At 38.5% G+C, this 15,958-nt stretch overlaps 1 protein-coding gene across 1 annotated transcript in view; it reads right to left on the bottom strand.

Moving 5' to 3' along the window:
- Window positions 1–15,958, bottom strand: part of LOC136857536 (uncharacterized protein CG7065) — a 400,740-nt gene that overhangs the window by 312,020 nt on the left and 72,762 nt on the right. The window contains exon 4 of the mRNA XM_067136265.2: window positions 14,429–14,509. Within this exon, the coding sequence (XP_066992366.2) occupies window positions 14,429–14,509 (81 nt within the window). The remainder of the gene's footprint in view (window positions 1–14,428; window positions 14,510–15,958) is intronic.

Below are 15,958 nucleotides of genomic sequence, written 5' to 3'. Positions count from 1 at the left end.
ACAGCTAAACCCATACTAGCACAGAAGTCCAGCAAACGCTTCCCATTCCCATTAGCTTCCATATCTTCCCCACATTTACCAATCACCCTTTCGTATCCTTCAGTTCTATTCCCAACTCTAGCATTGAAATCGCCCATTAGCACTATTCTATCCTTGCTGTTGACCCTGACCACGATGTCACTCAATGCTTCATAAAACTTGTCAACTTCATCCTCATCTGCACCCTCACATGGTGAATACACGGACACAATTCTTGTCCTAATTCCTCCCACTGACAAATCTACCCACATCATTCGCTCATTTACGTGCCTAACAGAAACTATGTTGCGTGCAATGGTATTCCTGATAAAGAGCCCTACCCCAGACTCTGCCCTTCCCTTTCTAACACCCGTCAAGTACACTTTATAATCTCCTATCTCTTCCTCATTATCTCCCCTTACCCGAATATCACTTACTCCTAGCACATCCAGATGCATCCTCTTTGCTGACTCAGCCAGTTCTACTTTCTTTCTTCCATAAGCCCCATTAATATTGATAGCTCCCCATCAAATTCCATTTTGTTCGCCAAGTTGTTTCCAAAGAGTCCCTCGCCTGTCAAATGGGAGTGGGACTCCATTACTCTGTTCTGAGCTCGGTAAATTCATGAAGCAGGATGCTGCCCTACTTGCACATAGTCCAAGTGAGGATCTCTCCTCTAACGGGTTATGGACCACCGGTGAATTATATAGTCCTAGCCGCCTGAGCACAAGGAGGGCCACGACTCAGAATATGTCCGAGATGCCCACTCCCATTCCATAGCAACTGGTATCCCGACTCTCAGGACCACTTACTAGGCCACTCAGCCGTTGCCCATGGTTCACAAACTAGGACGTGACTACAGTAACTCACAAACATGAACCATACAAAGCAAGAACAGTATTAATATTTAAATCTGCAGATGAGATGTCAAGCTCAAACTGGCAGCCAATCACCATGGTTTCAGTCCTCAGAAGAGTGATCGAGCAAGTCCTCGACCAGAGGTTAAGGGAATTCAGTGTTTAATGAGCACCAAAGAGGTTTTGCAAATTCACCTGCCACAATATTGCAGTTGATATTACAATGTGCAAAGAAAAATAGCAGCAATGTTACTATAATTTTTCTTGATATTCATAAAGCCTTTGACAGCATAGGGCACGAACATCTTAGAAGAACAATGGAAAATTCCACTGCTCCCTCAAAGAGTTCTTCTCTGGTTGTCTCATTACAAGAAAGAAATCAAACAAATTGAATGTAACCACTTCAAAACCAAGCCAATACCGTTTAGAAGAGGTGTTCTGCAGGGACCTCCTCTATTTCCCGCATTATACAATCTGGCAACGGATCATAGTTTTGAAGAACTCAACAAGGAACCCATGGCAACGGAATACGGATTTTCCGTAACACCTAACCTTAAACTGTTAACTGTCTTAGGCTTCAGATGATACCATCATCATCGGTAAAGATAGACAATATGCTCTTAAACTTGCATGAATGGCAATTCAAGGATTCAGTGAGATTGGTTTAAATATTAATCTGTCCAAGTCAGTATGTATCAATATTGTTCAAGGTAAGCTCATTGGTGAAGATATCTCAACTTACGGAGGAGACGTCAAGAGTATCTCTCCAGGAGAATCAATCAAATATTTGGGAGTGAACTTTGAGAGTATTATCACATTCAACTCTCAAGCTTCAATGATTAATCTAAAAAACAAGCTAGAATCCTCCGCGTCCTTACCTCTTTTACAAACTAATCAAATCTTTTGTATTCTAAATATTTCAATTCGTTTATCTCCTAATCACCAGTTCCGAACAATTCCCTCTGAGCAAATTTGTGTAAAATTCCTTGGAAGATTCAGATAAAATGATCAGATGCACATTGAAAGAAATCTTTCAAGTTTCCGCTGTTATGCCGCACACCATGCTATACAGTCCTAGGAAATTCAAGGAAATTTCATTTGTGCTGGGAGGTTGTTTTTCAACGCATTAATGCCCTTTAATTCCAGAGATCCTTACATACTAAATAGAAGGGAACAAAAAGAAGAAAGCCTCAACTGTTTGAAAAGGATTCGTCTAACACCAGTGACAGTGAACTGAATAAAAAGGATGGTATTTTAGACCCCCAGAAAATAAGAACCAAGTTGAGAGAACTTGAATTAGTAAGTGGAATGATATCCCACAGAAAGGGAAAGGAGTTATCCTTTTCGTCAACATCCTGCAGCCAATCAGTGGCTTAGTAGCCTTCAAGGATTGTCTTGTAGTGAATGGCGTGATGCCTTGAAAATGACAGGCAACGTAGCGGCTGTACGAACTATTTCAGGCAGGACCATGAACACTAACCGTTGTGAGTGCTGCCACAACGAGACGTCCCCGGTTACTGCTCGCATAGAGAAGCTCTACGAAATACTAGGCCCATAAAATAAGATCTGCCATTGCTCAAGTATTGAGGATTTACAGTCTTCGAGGAGGTTCAAGGCAGCACGCGTCGAATTGACATGACAGCCTTCAAAGTCCACCAAAAGAGCTTCATAACAGATCCGACAAACAGATTCGAGACAATCAAACAAGGTGCATGGGGAAAAGAAAACAACATATGAACCAACCAACCTGTTCTATAAACAAGAATTCCGGCTGGATGATATCGAAGTCGTAGGATTAATGGTTGGCACCAGAGGAACCATTCCTCTCTTTTTCGTGCAGTTCTGCAAATCATTTAACCTCAATCAGGCATTCATGAAAGAAATTGCAGTGACTGTCTTGAAATATTCCGTTCAAATTCTGAAGAACCATACCTCCCGAAGTTTTAAATACAGATACATACAATATGTCAAATGTGCTAATCAACTCACAATTATTTATAATATTCATATTGTCTTTTTGTATACCTTGTCCTGTGGGGCAATCTCCAGTTGGGGAAAGTCGAAATAAATAATAAGTACATTTCCGAAATAGTGGTCTGGCTGAATGGTTCATACTGTACAAGTGTTGGCCGCCTGAGCCCAGAAGGTTCAATCCCAGCTTAGTCCAGTGGTATTTGAAGATCCTAAAATAAGTCAACCCCGTGTTGGTACATTTACAGATGTGTAAATCTCCCATAAGAAAAAATTCTGGAAAACTGGTGTCTTAGAAATTCATGAAAGCAGCCTGTGGGAAATGATGATCATGGAAGCTCTAAATTAACTCCTTTCTATACCCTTTTGTCCTCATCATAAACTGGTGTCCAAATAGTCAGGTGAAGAAAGGGATATAAAAAAACAAAATAAATGAAGAATCACGGTGCTTTTTCTATGTATCATTCACATCACATAGCATTCATGGATAGTTTTCACTGTATAAAATATTCAACTAACAGATGCTCTGTTGAAGACAACTCAATACAGCAATATATATAGTGCAACAACCAGAATCTAATTAACCAACTTGCTTATTTAACCCTCCAAGTGGCAAACGCAGGCATTTTGACAGGCTCTTTATTTAATTTTGATAATCAAATTATTATTCATCGAAATGTGCTAATTACAGATCAATCGAAGGAGAAATGTTTGGTCATAATCATGAAATAGTTTGTATAATAGCATGTTGCACTAATCTAGTGTAAATTGTTGCCAAAGTAGCGTCATAATCCTGCTGTCTTGTGCTAGTTGCTACATACTCAGCAGCCGGCCACACGTATGTCTCAGCTGACCAGCTATATTTAGTCGCCAGTTTTATTTATTTATTTATTATTTATTTCATGCCTTCATTTGTGGCGAAGTTAAGGCTCACAGCCCTCTCTTACACTTAACCACATATCTAATAAACTTCATAAAACAGAATAATGAAATAATATAACAAAATATAAAACCTAACCTCATTCATTCTTCCATTCATACAAGCTGGTTATACATTTAATAGGTAATCTCGGCAAGACCGCTTGAAAGAAGCTAAGGAAGTGCAATTCCTAACACTAACTGGAAGGGAATTCCATAGCCTTGCACCAGACACTTGAAAGGAGCGGTTAAATGAAGATGAGCGATGCACAGGAATTGAGAGTGTAGTAGTCGATCGTATGTTGTGTTCATGTGAGGAGGAGAGTAAATTAAACTTTGAGGATAAATACTGGGGTTTAGATTCATTCAGCAGACGAAATACGAGAGTAACAACGTGAAGATGTCGTAGTTTATAAATTTTTAACCAGGAGAGAAGTTCATAATAGGGGGAGATATGAGTTAAAAATTTAATTGAAAATATAAACCTAATGCATGAGTTCATTGCCCTCTGTAATTTTAGTGTCTGTTCCATGGTGGCATTTATCATTACAATAATTAAGTATGGGAAATATGAGGGTCTGGATAAGTTTAATTTTCAAGCTTAGTGGAAGAAGTGATTGGCGAGTTTTGAAAGGGTGAAGTGACGAGTGAATTTTCCTACAGATGCTTGTTAAGTGCTCACTCCAATCTAGTGTGTCACTTATGATAATTCCAAGATTTTTTACCGACTTCTGAAATGGTATAGCTACACCACAAAGCAAAAGTAAAGGCAATCATTTCTTATTAAGGATATTTAACTGCCTTTGTTGCCCTATTATAATAGCTTGTGTCTTTTTAGGATTAATTAATAAACAATTCTTATTAGAATAAGACCTAATCAGATTTAAAATCGAATTCATCTGATGAATTCCAAACTCAATGTCAATAGCTTTACAGTGATAATATATTTGTAGATCATTGGCATATAAATGATACTTACAGTTACTGAACTGAGAAGATATATCATTGATATCTAGAGTAAACAGAAGAGGTCCAAGCACGGATCCCTGTGGGACACCTGTTTGCTTCGTCTTCCAGTCTGCGGTAATGCCGTTTATGACAACACGTTGTGGCCGATTGGAGAGGTACAAAGCAAAGAGCTGAATAGCACAGGGGCTCAGATTAAATCTTTGTAGTTTCGCTAATAATATGTCAATATTTACTGTGTCAAACGCACTACTGAAGTCAAGTAAAATAAGTATAGTCATTTTCCGCTCATCTATAGCTCATCTAATGTCGTCTGTAATTCTTAGTAGTGCCGTCCCTGTGCTATGTCCTTTCTTGAAACCAGATTGGAAGGGGTCACGCAGAGAATATTTTTCCAGATATTGTTCAAGTTGGCTATAGATCAATTTTTCCACAGCTTTAGACAGTGCTGATAGAATGCATACAGGACGAAAGTCGGATGCTACATTAGCTGGTGACCTTTTTGGAACTGGGACAACTTGTGCATCTTTCCACTTTGTCGGAAAATAACTACGGGAGAGGCATGCATTAAATAAGTCAGTAATAACTGGCAATATTATATCCATAATGTTAGTAATAAAGAAAATAGGGATTTCATCAGCCCCTGTTGCATGAGATTTAATTGAAATCAGTACTCGTCTCACTTCACACTCTGAAACAGTTCGAAATTCGAAATATGGGCGATCAGATGATTGTTGTCATATTATAGACTTGATGGTGGCCTGCACTATATCGTGTTCAGGAGTAAAAACATCTGTTGAAAAGTGTCATCTCGTCAACCGGTATTTCTGGTTTAGCATGGTTCACAGGAGGCCTTCCAATACCTAATGAACGAAGTTGTCGCCAAGTACTACCAGCGTTTATATTATTGGATAGACGCCGGAAGTAATCGAATTTCTTATTGCGGATAATTTAATTCGATTTCGCAGTACACGATATTGTTCAAATGTGTCAGCTGATAAATTTCGTTTGTAATGTCTATATAACAAATCACGCGGAGCCATCAAAGATTTAATTTCGGTGGTCAGCCACGGACAGGGCGGCCGTGTTACTTTCACACAGCGCTTAGGAGCATGCTTATTGTAAAGTCCACGAATATGAGAATTAATATTTTCCAGTTTTTCATCTATGTCATTCATTAGTATTATGTCACCCAAAGGACATTTGCATGCATCTTCTTTTACGTGATTGAAATCTATATTTTTAAAGTCTCTAAAAGTCACGTATTTCGACCTATATTTAGGAACTCTTAGCGAATACGCTAAGTATATAAGGTCATGAGTTGATGTTTCAGGAACAGGTATTTGACCGTGTTTAAGAACCTTGTGTGGATTATTGGTTATCATGAGATCAATTAGTGTATCGGAAGAGACGGTGGAAGTATGAACGTGGTTAGTTGGTTCCGAGGGCAATATTGTCATGTCACAGGAGAGAAAAATATTTCGAAAATGTATTGTTTCACTAGTCCGAGTTAACAAATTTGTATTAAAGTCGCCTAGTATAATCACGTGTTCATAAGATGGTAAAAGTCTCATTAAATCGTCCTCTAACTCACCAATGCCCCCTGCATTTGGAGACCTATATACAACCCCAATGAGTACTTTAACAGTGTCTATAATAATTTCAACAAACATAAATTCAGGAACAGGATTTGTAGTAGTGGTAGAAGTTTTTACCACTGTACTCCTGAGATTAAGCTTACAAAACAATGCAACACCACCTCCACGCCTGCTCATCCTATCAAATCGATGAATACGATACCCTTGTATTTCAACCACACTGGAAGGAATTGAACTACATAGCCAACTCTCACTTACAGCAATTATATGAAATAAACTGTTTTCAAATATAGCTTTCAGTTCATAATGGTGGGCTACAATAGATTGGCTGTTAACATGAACACACAACAAAGCACGTGGAAATGCTTTCACTTCCGTTTCTAAAATACTACGAACAGATAGATCTGAAGAGAGAATCTGGGAAGAGAGAGAGGTAAGAGGAGTAAAACTAGAAATCGGTGCCAAAGAGAAAGGAGGGGTGGTGTCTGTGTCCAAGTCTATGCTCGCAATAGAAGTGAATGACATTGTTATACTTAAATCCTCAGGCAGAAGTTGAAAATAAACAGATAGCGGCTTACCTCGACATAGCATAAAATATAACTTCCAGCTGATTCACACAAACACACACACTTACTAACCATAACTAACCTAAAACATAGAATTGGCCTAGTATACATTAGCAATAACAAGAACACAATCATAATTATTTCCTAGTGCTAATTTCGCCTAACCGTCTAATCAAAGAATTTAATTCTGCAGGAGTGTTTAAGTGCATCTTCTTTCCATCGGCTGTGAGGACGATAATCGTGCCATTTTGCATATAGGTGTCACGCATTCCAAATATATCACGTGCCTTGCGGAACATCTCCTTCCTTGTAGCTGTCAGAGATTTGGTAATAAGAACTTTAGTGCCTTTTAGCAGCCGCTTAGCGTGCCACACTCTATCTCGTTGCTGATATCTAAGAAATTTTATGATAATTGGCCTCTTTCCTGAAGTCACCACATCAGCAGTTGATCTCTGTTGTCACCCTAATCTGTGACATCGATCAATGCACTCAATATTCAGGTCAATCTGCAGTTTATCTCTGATGGTATCCAAAGCCTTGCTGTACACATCTTCATCAGCAGTCTCGTTAACACCATGCAACAGGAGACAATTGTGTCTGCTGTATTGGGCCGCTTCATCTGACAATGCTTCTTGTATCCCAAGACGCTGTTCAATTTCACTTATACTTCTCTTCAAATCGGATATTTCCGCTGAAATAGATTCTCGAAGGTCACAGAAGTCACGTTCAAGCACACGTAACAACTCTTTGGGATTAGTGGCATTGTTAGTAGTAGCTTCCTCCAGGCGCCATTGGAATTGAGACATACGTCTTTCAAATTCACTAATCTTCTCATTCACAGCTTTGAGGGTCATGTTTGATGCACTAAAAATGAAATATATATTTATAAATCTAGTGGATCCCACTCACGGTAAATATGTATGATATATTTTGATATTCGGTAGGCGAATTACGGAGCACTTTCACACACGTTCAACTACAGGCGCCATTTTGTTTTCCTTCTGATATCAATCTGAAGTGTTGATATGCACTCATGTCAGCAATACTGAATCATTTCCTCATTCTTCTGGCGGAATGAATTGCTGGCTAGCGAGATAAATTTCATGTTAGTCGTTAGAGAGATATCTTGTTGATGTTGTCAGGAGTAATGTTCCGCGTTGTGTTTGTGCCTCTAAATATTGTTGTAATTGATCTATGTAGAGTTTCCGGTTCATGAATGTGTAAATATGCACCCTTATTATGGCAGCTAATTTTCTGGATCGTTCCAGTGATATTCGAGAAATTCTCGAGGCTGATTTCAGTGATGGTGAGGTATCAGATTTTAAAATTCGACGAGGACAGTGAAGTGCAGTTGGAAGATTTTTCATCAAGAAGTGGTGAAGAATATGTGCCATCAAACTGTAACACGACTGATAGTGAAGATGAAGAAAATGTGGAAGATGTTCCAACAGTAGGCCTAGGTCATATAAGTTCAGCAAGTGCAAGTAGAAGTTGTTCTCCTGCTCCTTCTAATGTGTCTCCAGTTTGGGTCAGAGTTTATCCCCCTGAACCTCCAAAGAACCCTGAATTCAAGGTGAGAGAAGCAAGTGCAGGTATAAAGAACTGGCCACAAAGAAATTTACACCCTATAGATTATTTTTGTTTTTTTACTCCAGCTGTGTGGAACTTGAGTGTAAAACAGACAAATATTTATGGTAGAGAAAAAATTGCCGCAAAACGTTGCTCTGGTGAAGTACCGAGGCTCAGCAGAATACGCGGGAGGATGTCATTATAGCTGAAATAAAGAAATTTATAGCAATAATTATCAATATGGGCTTGACGTTTTGCAACAATATTACACATTATTGGGACACGGATCCACCTGAAAGAATATCCTCTTATGCAGAGACCATGTCACTAAGGAGATTTCAGTTGATATCATCAATGATACATTTGAACTCAGGACATCATATTCCTAAGGGGCAACCTGGTCATGATCCTTGGTTCAAAGTACATCCTTTTCTAGATGCCATCAATGCATCATTCAAGAGGCATTTCATACCAACTCAGGAAATATGCATCGACAAATCAATGATAGGCATGAAGAACCGATGCGTGTTTATACAATACATGCCAAATAAAAGACATGCTCGGTTCAGCATCAAAAAAATTTGAAGTGTGTGACAGTAGGACCTCGTATGTTTTTCATGTGGAACTTTATAGTGGGAAAGATTTCCTATCCCCAAGAGGTCATTTTGGCTTTGCTAGAAAGAACCCACTTATTAGACAAAGGGTACCATTTATTCTCAGATAACTGGTATACAAAAATCCCTTTGGCTAACAAACTACTTGAAAGGGATACGTGCCTCACAGGAACAGTGAATAAATCTTCAAAGGGACTGTCTCAGATTGTGTTAGGTACAAAACTTGAACCTAGGCAAACCGTTTACTTTAGGCAAAGTGACGTTCTACTGGTTGCTTATAAAGAGAAAAAAAACACGGACACCAGTTTATTGTCTCACAACTGGATGTCATGCTGAGGACAATGTTGTAAGGAGTCGAAAGGGAAATGAAGGGGTAGGGGATTGCTAAATGAACAGTTCCCAATTCCAGTTGTGAGGCCAACAGGTCATGAAGGAGGCCCCTCTCATGCTCTTGAAAAATTGCCACAGAATAACAATCGCCTATGTGCTGTGTGCTTGTAAGAAGAAGAAGAAGACTACATTCTGGTGTCCAGGATGTAATGGTGGTATTCACCAGGGGTGTTATCATAAACTAGTGCACTTCTGGAGAGCTGACAATCGTGGAGTAAAAAGAAAGACCCACCCAAGTGACTGAGTGAAATGTACAAGTGGTAGCATATAACTGTTGTATATTTTTTCCAACTAAGAACAGTATTATGAACTATATACTGGTACACAACTATTTACTATGAACTGGTGCTCCTTTTGTATATACCATTTTTTAAAATTTACCTAAATATAAACATATTATATATAGCAAAATTTTTTGCAAAAATAAATAATGTAAACAAATTTAATATAGTTTTGGTCTTACACTTTTTGGATGATAAATGGACGGTGTTATGCATCAACCGGCTAAGCGACAATTTTCCAAAAACGGAATACTGGCACCATCTACCGCCTAAGGGATCGAACTAACTGCTCGAATACTCACGCAGCTCTGTTTGAATTTAAACAGATGTAACGGAAGAAAAACGTAAGCGCCAGTATCATAATGCGGGGTTACAAGTTATGCATCAACCGTCTATGCGCCTTATTGAAAGGTCTGATTCGGCAAGTGGTATATGGCGTTTTGTAACATCCGCCTAAACGACATCACACACAGTTTTACTCTCCCGAAATATTAGCTGGCAAGCTGATTTTAGTAGCCTATGTTGGAAACACTGTTTGTTTATTAAGAATTGGCGGACTGTCTCTAGAATTGTTGTGGTGTGGTGTGCTCGTCACTCTTAATCTCGCATGATGACAACGAGAACGCAAAAAATACTTGCGTTATTGTCCGTGGAACAGTTGGAGGAGATTGAAAGTAGAACTGACAGGGACATGTCCTATATATCACACGTATGAAGTACGAGTTATTGTTATACAGTGCATTATCATGAGTGCTTGCTAGTTTTTACTAGATATAAGTGTACAGTTGCCCGTTTTGATTTATGTAACTTAATTTCACAAAGCAGTTTAGTAATATGTACAGCATGGTCATAAGCTTTCATTAAGTTAGTAATTAATTAAGTCGCCCGCTAAGGCCTTGAAGTAGATGCGTTAGCACAGGTGGTAATGGTGTGCCTAGAAGGATGTGGGTTCGATTCCTCATCAGTTAGTCAGCATTTCTTTTTCTGCTATTTGTATTACGACTTCATCATTTATTTGCTCTTTTCCTCGAAGGATGGGTTATGGGGCGAGTGAGTCGTTTTCAACTGATATTGTGGTCTTCTCCCTCGAGTATGTGTACATTTAATCATTTCCTTTGATATACGCGTTCACGTTGCAGAATATTAGACGATTAGATTATTAGAATTCTTTATATCTTACGTAAAGCCTTGGGGAAGTAACGTATTATGTTGTTGCAGGTAGCAACAAGCCGCATGGCTGGAGAAAACGAGGATACTCTGTCGCCTGCAACAAGCTGCGCTGTAGAAAGAAGCCAATGGGAATCATTTTCAAGTGACCCTGCTGAACTTACCCCTCTGTTACCTGCTGCATACGATAATTGCGATATTTTATTCCAGTGTGGTGAGGATGTACTCGCACCTACATCAAAAAATGACTTTTTCAGTGTGCAAGATACCGAAAATTCTCACACGTATGATCCAAATTTACGAAACAACGATAATGATTCAGTACAGGAAAGTAATGTAACAGACCAACATGCCACCGTAGAGAACTGTCAAGCCACGTCTGAAGTGAGGTTTAGTAATAATAATTGTGTTTCGGAAATCGTCAACTCTGTTAATAATGTGAAAGCTGGAAATGAAAGTGTCAACGATTCCATAGCGATCGCTGATTCGCCTTCATTAAATTCAGGAAATTTGATCACAGCCCATATATCTGAAGGGAGACCAAGAAGGGGACGAAAAAGGAAAGTATCTGATCAGAGCAGGGACGACAGAAAAAAGAAATGCCAGCTAAACAAGTCATATGTTAGCCAACGTGGGAAGGTTGTCGATGCTAAAGAATTTCGAGACTTCCATTGCCAGGATAAATGCCATGAAAAAGTAGGTGTAGAAGAAAGAAGGAAGGAATTCAATAATTTCTGGAGTTTGGAGTCTTACAAAGCTAAGGTTTTGTTCATTTCTAGCAAAGTATCCATGGTCGAGGTAAAGAGAAAGAGAGTCAAGGGAACAAGCAGAAGAACCTGCACTAGAATTTACACTTTGGCGGGTGTGCGAGTGTGCAAACGAATTTTTACTCAAACTCTTAGAATATCTGGGGACAGGATCGATGCATATATGAAATAAACAAGAAATTTCGAAGTGATTAAAGATGGTAGGGGGAAAGCTAACGCTGTAAATAGATTACACGAAGGTAAGGTGGCCGAAGTAATCAGCCACATATACCAATTCCCTAGGTATAAGTCACACTATTGCAGGGCAGAGACTAGTAGTGACTTCCTCCCATCACATGTCACTATTCCGGTCATGTACGGCCTGTACAGAAACGAATATTCGGAGCCTGTGTCAATGTCCTCCTACAAGAAAATATTTTATACTAAATTCAATCTGAGGCGCAAAGCACTTAAGAAAGACACCTGCAGTGTTTGCGATTCTCTGAATGCTCAACTGAAAAGTCATGAGGATTCGCTTGACCTAAGGCAACAACTGAAGATCCATCAAGAGCTAGCGGAAAGGGCGCGTTCCGAAATGAAGAATGATATGAAGCGTGCTGCTAAGATCGAAGATTTAGCGGTTCTGACATTCGACCTCCAGCGGACTCTAACTTTGCCAAAAATCTCCTCTAATATAGTATTCTACAAACGTGTATTGTGGCTGTACAACTGTGGAATTCATGATGGAGGGTCAAATAAAGGCTACTGCTATGTCTGGGTAGAAGGGCAAGCTGGCCGTGGAGCACAAGAGATAGGGTCTTGTCTCAGACAACATCTCATGGAAAATTTAGACGAGGGAAAGAAACATCTAATATTGTGGTCAGATTCTTGTGGGGGACAGAACAGGAACATAAAGCTTGTTCTTATGTTGAAGAGTATCCTGGCTTCACATCCAACATTAGAAACCATTCGAATGAAATTTCTAATACCTGGGCACAGTTTCTTGCCCAATGATGATGACTTCGGAGACATAGAGTGCTCCTTAAAGTTTCAGCAGCGGCTGTACACTCCTGATGATTACATACAAGTCATGAAGCAATGCCGTAGAAAAAACAAATTTATAGTAAAAGAGATGAAGAAAGAAGACTTCGTGGGATCTGCTTGTTTAGAAAAGAAGGTAATGAACAGGAAGAAAGACGTTGAAGGTAAGACTGTCAGTTGGCTGAAAACCAGGGAAATTGAAATCGAAAAGAAAAAACCATATTCACTTATTTGAAAACGTCTTTCAATAGCAGTGAAGGTCAGGAAATTTGCTTGAAAAGAAAAAGATCATCACGTCTGAGTGATCACGACGTATTTCGGGATGACAGTCTATAACTTCTATGGCCTAATGGGAAGCCAATATCAGAACCCAAACTGAAAGACTTGAAAAGTATCATGGATCTCATTCCAAGTGACTGTAGAGGTTTCTATGAAAATCTGTATTCAAATGGCGGAACATATGACGATATAGATGGTTTTGACGAAAACCTTGATTTTACACTGCAAACAGAGTGTGTGAGAAATGAAAATGAAAAACTAATGTATGTGATTCAAATGCGTCCTTTGTATTTCTGTAACTAGATTTATATTTTGTTACCTAGTAACCCAGTAAACACTTTCTACTATTCACATAGTCCTATTAATGGATGTTTCTGTAAAATTCTGATATAATAAAATAGTAATAGGTATTGAAAATCCAATATTTTATTGCCGGTTCTTTTATATTTTGCTTTAAACTGAAACTGTTCACTAACCTAGTAAACACTTTCCACTATTCACATAGTCCTATTAATGTATGTTTTTGTAAAATCCTTATACAATACAATAGTAATAGGTATTGAAAATCCAATATTTTATTGCTGGTTCTTGGTTATTAACAATAAAATCTCACATAGTGGCGCTTAACTTGTTGTTGCATAACTACAAGTTCCGTAACCCTGAGCATCACAACGTTAACCGCCGCAGTTTGGTGCTTAGCCGCTTGATGCATATCTTCGACCCGTAAACTGCAAATACGGCTAAGTTAAATTTTAGGAAAACAAAAAAAATATTGCTCTGAATGAATTTTCGTGTGAATATTAGCATTACGTGCACTTCATTACGTACCTGTACAAAATATTGATTTATTTCGTCTAAAATATCCCTTCTAAGATGGTTTTAAATGTGAAAACTTTTGAACGCGTTTTGCTCAAAACTAAGATTTGACGCTTAGCCGGTTGATTCATAACACCGTCCAAATAACAGCTTTAGCATCATCATCTTATTCCTTGTACTTTTGAGGATAAAAGGGTGTGCTGTTTATGTATGTATAACATGTCAACGATTTTTAACACAACTTATACTGAAAAAAGGAAATGGTGTATGGCTTAGTGCCGGGAGTGTACGAAGACATATTCTGTTTGCCAGGTGCAGGTCTTTTGATTTGACACTCGTAGGCGACCTGCACGTCGTGATGAGGATGAAATGATGAAGACAACACATACACCCAGCCCCCGTGCCAGAGAAATTAACCAATGTTGGTTAAAATTCCTGACCCTGCCGGGAATCGAACCCGGGACCCCTGTGACCAAAGGCCAACACGCTAACCATTCAGCCATGCAGCCGGACACAATTACACTAAGAATCTGCAACACCGGTAAAATATCGCTGCCACTACAGGATAAATGACCGCCACTTCAAGGGTTAAAGGACCTATTAAATATAGTTTTAGACTCTAAAAACTTACCAATCAATGCTGCTCCTTTAAAATTATTCAAGGTATCCTGAATTTTAGCCACAGATTCAATGGTACCTTGAGGCACATCAGCTGAAAATAAATATATTAGACAATAATTAGAAGTACATATAACAGATAAACATTTAAAGTTGGGAATCAAAACAATACTAGATGTAGGGAAAATAAGTAACAAAAAAAAAGAAGTCACTTGATTTTAGGTTACCACCAAGCAGACTCATATTGACAAGTATAGACAATAACAATGAAAGCTATACACAAGCCAAAAACTAATGCTTTTAAAACAGGGTCAACTACAAGAATTTCATACAAAAGACTTTCTTTTTACTATGCTCTCATTAGAAATACCCACAAATGTGCACAAACTGAGCTGCAAATGAAGTTTCAACCTTAAGTTAACAATTAAACAAAATCCTTACACAGAATGATTTGAAAGTCTAAGAGTCACCCAAAAAAATGTTGAAAAATTAAATATTTAAATTAGCAATATTATGATAGGTGCAGTAAATCAATTTCAAATTATGCTGCAATGAGTTAATGTTTATTTACAAAAACTCCAAATAATTTATTTCTTGCTGTTTAACCATCTCTCGTTCACAAAGTAGTAAAATGATCCGCCAAAGTTGCGTACATCCTTTCCAGTGTACTTGAGAGTAGAACTAGTTAAATTACATTTTTGTGTAATCTACAGTTGAACAAACAATGAGAGTTGAGTTTTACTTTTATTTGTACTTCCTTCTACCTCACTAAAATAAATTAATCTTTAGGGGATTGGTTAATCTGCTCAGGCTACAATGTTTAACTGTTGAAACACGCAATTCTTGTTGTTAAAGAAATTCCCGAACGATTTCGTGCATCTCGTTGTGGAAACCAAACAGTCAAATCCTTCTCGTGGTGACTCTTATGCAAGAAGAGGACTTCTTTAATTTCAACTCAGTTGCTGACAGATATATTAAAATCTCCAGTGTTTACATTTTGAAGGCACAGTCTATCAGGCTGACAGCTGAAGTCTGGGAGTGCTGCAAGTTCGATTGACACTAAACAAAATGGAAGAGTTCAAAGAAATATACATTTTGAAACAAAGAGTGAAGCTTTCTATCTTGGGCAAGCAGAGTTGGAAGCGATTCAGAGAGCAGTCTGTCGAAAGATACAATGAAGGACTTGTCTAGCATGATGCCTTTCATAAAAAAAATTGAACAGATCATTTTACGAGGACTTATTGAAGTAAATTGCTCTTAAAATTACCTCATGTGAACTGGCAAAAATGAAGGAAAGATGAAAGAAATTAACCGAAACAATTCCTGGTAATGATGATAAAAAGTGTTTGCTCTCATTTTTCTTTCGATTTATCAGAACTCTGTGGGCAGAATCAAAGGATGCCTGTACCTCCTGCATGATGTAAGAGGCTACTAAGAGGGGAATAACCAAAGAAACTGTACTCTCTCGTCTTCTACGCCCAAAAACATACACATGGTTCTATGCTTTTCTGTGTAGCGGAGAAAATGTTCAAAATGTACAATG

The sequence above is a fragment of the Anabrus simplex genome, chromosome 1 (genome assembly GCF_040414725.1).
Source record: "Anabrus simplex isolate iqAnaSimp1 chromosome 1, ASM4041472v1, whole genome shotgun sequence".
Taxonomy (NCBI): Eukaryota; Metazoa; Arthropoda; class Insecta; order Orthoptera; family Tettigoniidae; genus Anabrus; species Anabrus simplex.
The sequence above is the reverse complement of the archived record's forward strand: the minus strand, read 5'-3'. Positions and strand labels throughout refer to the sequence as shown.